At 29.3% G+C, this 6,633-nt stretch overlaps 1 protein-coding gene across 1 annotated transcript; it reads left to right on the top strand.

Moving 5' to 3' along the window:
* The first annotated feature begins 656 nt into the window (after nt 1–656).
* LOC145743172 (tartrate-resistant acid phosphatase type 5-like) lies at nt 657–5,477 on the top strand. Its single transcript, XM_082561082.1, has 6 exons — nt 657–793; nt 1,042–1,238; nt 1,623–1,768; nt 2,781–2,957; nt 4,057–4,204; nt 4,744–5,477. Exons 1-6 carry the CDS (start codon nt 679–681, stop codon nt 4,981–4,983), a joined length of 1,023 nt encoding a protein of 340 aa, XP_082417208.1. The 5' UTR covers nt 657–678; the 3' UTR covers nt 4,984–5,477.
* The last annotated feature ends 1,156 nt before the right edge of the window (nt 5,478–6,633 follow it).

Raw genomic sequence — 6,633 nt, 5'->3', positions numbered from 1 at the left:
TTAAACAAAAATTAACATATAGACTTATATTTGTCATTGTAAAATTTTATTTTAAAATAAAAATTAAATAAATACGAAACACTTTATTATTATAACAAATAATAATATTTGCAATCTTTTAAATTGAGGTCATATGACCTCTGCATTTATAAATTATTGATTAAAATGCTTTCTTTATTTATAAACTGCTTACATGACTTTATGCATGTTTAGTTTAACATCAAAATTTACAACATGCTATGTCAGATAAGTTTAACAGAGATTTAGTAAAGTTTCACATATTTTTACTTCAAATTATGTCGATTAAAAATTTTAGTTTCATTATTTTGTTTTTATTTTTCACTGTATGTTAGTAAAAATTTAAATAAAAATAAAAAAGAATAATACATTTTTTTTGCATGGCATCTTAAATTGATGAATTATAACTAATACTAAAACCGAGCCAAAAAATGTTTATAATATGCATGATATTAGCTTTTGTTCAGCAGTTTCATTATTTTTAGGCAAGTTAATTTATTAGTTTTTTTTAATTGTCATGTTTTATATATATTTGTTCATAAAGGTTATATACAGTACAATAAGTTTATATTTAAATTTATTATTTTATAATTTAAAATTCAAAGTGTTAAATTTTACCTTTTTTGAAATGATCTTTTAGATTTCGAGTAAAAGTGAGAAATGAAAAAATCTTTAACTTTATTTCTAATACTTGGTTGTTATTTTTTAAATGTGAGTTGTGATATTCCAAAACTTCATTATGATTCAAAGACAAGAACGTTATATCAAAAAATAGGTAACTAACTTTATATTTCACATAGTTATTAGTATCTCTGTTTTTTATTATTTTATTTTAAAGATATTACAACGATATATAACTCTTATAATTTAAAACTTTTTTTTATATTTTAAACTAGTTTAATTTTCTTAAAATTGCCATTTTGATATTAATTTTAAAAAAAGTTCATAAATATAAAATTTAATACACCATAAATGGATCACTTAAAAAATCTTTGATAAAGTAATTTATTTACATTTTATCAGACTCGGATTCATTTAATTCGATTGTAATGGGGGATTGGGGGGGATTACCCGTTCCTCCTTACTACTCCCCATTTGAACAAGCCACTGCACAGAGAATGATGAAACATGCCACTCTAGAACATTTTGATTTCTTGCTTGCGCTTGGTGATAATTTTTACGAAAATGGAGTCACCAATGAAAATGATGCCAGATTCGAGGTTCGAAAATTATATATATTTTTCTGGCAACTAACAATTTCTTTGTATTTAGCACATAACAAACTTTTTTTCAATTTTTTCAGTGGTAAGTATTCTTGGCTACACTACTTGTGGCCTTGAGTTTATTTCTTACTGATTCCATGTCCAGGTGACCTTAAGTAAGGCATCATAATCGGTATGAACTTCTGCAAAGCCAAAATAATTTAATTAATCATTGGGCAATTATAATCATCACATATTACACTGCCAAATGTAACTCAAGACTTGGTTACTTACTGTAACAAATGTTACTCTTTGTTTAGGCCGTAAAGTTAACTTTTAACATTAAGGACAGATATAACAAAATAGGTTTTTATTATTTTAATTTAAAAAAAAATTTTTTAGGAAACTTTTGAGAAAGTTTTTGGCGATTCAACATTTAAGAACATTCCATGGTTTGTGTTAGCTGGGAACCATGATCATTATGGAAATGTAACCGGAGAGTTAGCTTACTCTCATCACTCGTCCAGGTGGAACTTCTGGGATTTATGGTAAGATGTTATTACTACTGAGAATTTAGAAAAATAACAAGTAGTTATGAATATGGCCATATGCTATGTGAATGCATAATGAATATCGGCAGCAGCTGCCGGTAATATATAGTACTGGCAGCGTGGTGTAGTGGGCAGAACACTTCTTACGAGGATAAAGATATATATATACAAAAAAAGTAGTGGGCAGAACACTTCTTACGAGGATAAAGATATATATATACAAAAAAAACAAAAACAACACATTGAATATTAGATTACCTACTATTAAACCTAAGTTTTATACAAGTACAAAAAAACATTAACAGTATGTTGTTATTATGTTAAAAGCATTGGGTTTTATATTGTTATAGGACAGTTGTATTAGGTCCATTGTGATATTTATAATTTAAGTTGTTTCAAACTGTAATTTAATCTATTAACAGAATGTGTAAAGTAATACCAGATACAAATTGGTTTGTTTTCCCTTGAGCATAGTAATTAAGGCACTGGCACCGAAACATGAGGTCCTTGGTTTAAACTGTGTCCTTTATCTAAAAACATGGAGTATATATCTAATTCTGTCAAGTCTTTAAAAACATCTATATCTTAATGATCTATTTTTTTTGTATATATCTTTATCCTCGATGTGGGAAAGTTGAATGCGCGACTTAAACATAAAGTAACATCAGTTACCCCGACCCAGTCTCGAGTTGCCTGTGGCAGTTTGAGATATTATATATTATAATTGCCCGGTAATTATGCTGCTGATGAAGTGCTGGCTCAGCAGGAGTTCCTTCCGTTTAAAGTGCCTTACTCAAGGGCGCTACAGCATGAAAGCAGTGGGGATTGAACCCACGACCTTATGAGTGGTGTAGCAAGTGTTCTTACCACTGCACCACGCTGCCGGTGACTATATTACATAGTTTGTAAGAAATAAATTATACATATACAAAGTCACTTTAGACAGGTTAAAATGTGATAACCATTAAAAACAACTAAAAAGAGGTTAATTAAACAATGTACCTTTCAGGTACAGTGTGGAAATACAGCGTTCTGATTTTAACACAACAATAATTATGATTGATACGGTGACCTTATGTGGTAATACACTACCTGATATTGAAGGTGGGCAACCGAAGGGAACAAATGATTTTAAGGCAGTTCAAGATCAGTTAACCTTCATTGAGAACAAATTAAAAGGGAATACGTAAGTTTAAATATTCAACAAAAATTCATGATCTTAATAACTAATTTTAAACTAGTTGATAGATTGTTGCAACTCTCAACTTATATTTGCCTGTGATAATTAATACAAGCACGCAGACAATGGCAGCGTAGTGTAGTGATAAGAACACTTGCTACACCTCATAAAGTCGTGGGTTCAATCCCCACTGCTTTCATGCTTTAGCGCCCTTGAGTAAGGCGCTATAAACGGTACGAACTGCTGCTGAGCCAGCACTTGATCAGCAGCATAATTATCGAGCAATTATAATCTATAATATCTCGAACTGCCACAGGCAACTCGAGACTGGGTCGGAGTAACTAATGTTACTCTATGTTTAAGTCGCGCATTCGACTTTCCCACATTGACGATAAAGATATATACAAAAAAAAAATGGTTATATTTTTTTATAGGCTTAAATATATTTATTTATTAAAGTATAATAAATTCCATTAGGCAAAAGTTTAAAGATTTAAGATATATATAATAAATTTCTTTTAATAATTTTAGCGGTTTAATTTTTTTAACAACTTACTGCTTTGACTGCATTAAGTTATGATCAAATAAATTAATTATTTACAAATATTTTTGTAGTCACAAGATACAATATTTACCATGCCTATAATTATGTTTGTTTACATATTTTAAAGGGTTATGTTACAGAGTTTTGCAATTTTGTAAGTGATGTATATAACATGTTAGTATGGTTGACAATGAATCATAAAATGGCTTTAGAACCTTTAAAAAATGTCTGTGGTACTTATAATTTAATTTTCAAAAGCACTAAAAAATGATTAACATAAAAAAAAATAGTAGGTAAAATTATTTAAAGTTAAAATCATTTTTGTGTTCAGTGACACCAACTTTATTAATTCTTATAAAAATATTGCTAATATATGACTTGACTGTTTTTATACATTTGTTAATAAATACTAAATCATAAAGTACAGATAAGTGAATTTTAATCTTAGTTTTTTGTTGTAAAGTTAAGCTGTATATAGATATTTTATAAATTTATTATTTTTGGGCAAATTTTTTATTTTTTAAAAATTTAGTATTAATTTACACTCTTTGATTTATATAGAAATCCGTTTATTTTTGTTGCTGGCCACTTTCCGGTATACTCAGTTGCTGAACATGGCCCCACTCAGTGCTTATTGGACAAAATAAAACCCCTGCTAGAAAAATATCAAGTTTCTGCTTATCTGTGTGGACATGACCATAATTTACAGGTAAAAACTGTCGGGTTAAATTTTAATTTTTTTTTTGTATATATCTTTATTTTTGATCCGGGAAGGTCAAATGTGCGACCTTAACATAGAGTAACAACGGTTACTCCGACCCAGTCCCGAGTTGCCTGTATCAGTTTGAAATATTAAAGATTATAAGTGCCCGATAATTATGCTGCTGATTAAGTGCTTGCTCAGCAGGAGTTCATACCGTTTATAGCGCCTTAACCAAGGGCACTACAGCATGTGAGCAGTGGGAATTGAACCCATGATTTCATGTGTGGTGTAGCAAGTGTTCTTACCACTACACCACGCTGCCGGTCGTATATAGTGGATTAGTAGGCGATTCATATACATATATGTATGTTCAATTTATAAACTATTAGAATTAAAAACTGTCATTTGTGGTAGGTGGGCAAATTTTAGATTTGCAACCATATTATGACAGTTTAAACGCCAACACAGCGCAATCAGCTACTAAGTTAAGACACAAAGAGCAGTAATAGTTAATTTTTTTCCTTAAAAAGTCTATATATTTGTAGCATATTCATACCAACACATCGAATGTTGAATATTTTCTGAGTGGAGCAGTTGACGTGGTTGATCCTAGCATGAAACATGAAAACTCGATACCAGCTGGATCACTGCAGTTTCATTGGGCTAATATTCTCGGACTTGGAGGTTATGCAACACTAAATGGCACCAAAGAGCAACTTGATTTTAAGTTTTATTCTGCAGTTGGATCTAAGCTTTATAACTACAGTATTAAGCCAAGAAAATAAAATCATTTTTTTAACTTATTTTGTTACAGATATAATTAAAATTTCAACAAAATTTTTATGTTCAATTGTTTCTTAATATAAAATAAATCTTTTTTATCTACATTTTACATGCCAAAATTAATAAATATTTATACATGATTTTACAGTATTAAATGGCATGGTCACCATACCAAAAATTGCCTTTTTTATTTTGCTGTATGCCTTACTTAATTCTTATATTTCAAAGTTTAAAGGTACATTAATATATACTAATTACCTTAAATATTTTCTATTATGCAAAAATATGATTTGTACTAAATGTTAGTTATGGTCGATAGAAATTTTCCATTTTTAGTTTTTAATTTTAAGTTTTCCCAATGATTTCCGGCCGTAATGCTGTTTAATATAATATATGTTTTGATTAAAAAAAATTGTGCAATGTTTAAATTTAAAATAAGTTGTGCAGAAAATATTATATTCGTACTTAACCAATTTTTACCTTTGATATTTATTTGTAATGCTTTTCTATTCTTATTTAATTTTGTTTATGCATTTAGATAGTTGTTGATTAACATGCTGTTGTTTTCTGATTGCATTTAAGTGATATAATAAAACTGTAATAATTGTAAATAAACCCAACAGAATATTATAGTTTTTAATAAAAGTTTAGTATATAATCAGTAATATTAAATTAACAAAACTTATTTATAATATATTTTACTTTAAAGATTGTATGTTTTTTTTTTGTATATATCTTTATCCTCGATGCGGGAAAGTCAAATGTGCGGCTTAAACATAAAGTAACATCAGTTACTTCGACCCAGTCTCGAGTTGCCTGTGGCAGTTTGGGATATTATAGAGATTATAATTGCCCGATAATTATGCTGCTGATTAAGTGCTGGCTCAGCATAAGTTTATAGCGCGTTACTCAAGGGCACTACAGCATGAGAGCAGTGGGGATTGAACTAATGATCTCATGTGTGGTGTAGCAAGTGTTCTAACCACTACACCATGCTGCCGGTTTGTTAATTTGTTAAACACAAACAATACTTATTTTCTTAAACACATACGCGTATTTTCTTAAACACATACGTAAAAATGTGTATGTAACTAAATGAAGTTAGTCCCTATTATTGATTTAATATTTTATAATAGCTTTATCCATAAAATGATTAAAAATAATGTGTTGGCGATTTAAACATTTTTGACAACATCTTTAATATTATGACGCATTTGGGTATAAAGTTCAAAGTTGATAGAAACAACAACTAAAATGGAGAATAAAATTAGATTAAGAATAAACAATCATTTAATTGCTATATTATTGTAGTTTTTGTATGTTTATGTGAAATAACATTTGCACGTAAACTGAAATTCAAAAATGTTAAACTGTTAATGCGGTAATATCTAAATATGGTTACTTTTTTGTATATACATTTATCCTCTTACAAAAAGCTCAAATGTGCGACCTAACATTAGACTAACTACTGTCTAACTGTTACCTTGACCCAGTTGCGAGTTACCTGTGGCAGTTTTGGATAATATAGATTCTAATTGCTTAATAATTATGCTGCTGATTAAGTACTGGCTTAGCAGCAGTTCGTATCGTTTATAGCGCCTTACTCAAGGGCGCTACAGCATGAGATCAGTGGGGATTGAACCCACGACCTC

Source organism: Corella eumyota, chromosome 2, assembly GCF_963082875.1.
Source record: "Corella eumyota chromosome 2, kaCorEumy4.1, whole genome shotgun sequence".
NCBI lineage: Eukaryota > Metazoa > Chordata > Ascidiacea > Phlebobranchia > Corellidae > Corella > Corella eumyota.
Note: the sequence above shows the minus strand (reverse complement) of the source record. Positions and strands in the feature narration are given on the sequence as shown.

Bases quoted from the DNA above. Each gene is read 5' to 3' on its own strand.
- LOC145743172 (XM_082561082.1), top strand. From the start codon at position 679: ATGAAAAAATCTTTAACTTTATTTCTAATACTTGGTTGTTATTTTTTA. The intron at 1,239-1,622 runs GTTCGAAAATTA...AAAATTTTTTAG, and splicing joins AAAATGATGCCAGATTCGAG to GAAACTTTTGAGAAAGTTTT. The intron at 4,205-4,743 runs GTAAAAACTGTC...ATATATTTGTAG, and splicing joins GACATGACCATAATTTACAG to CATATTCATACCAACACATC.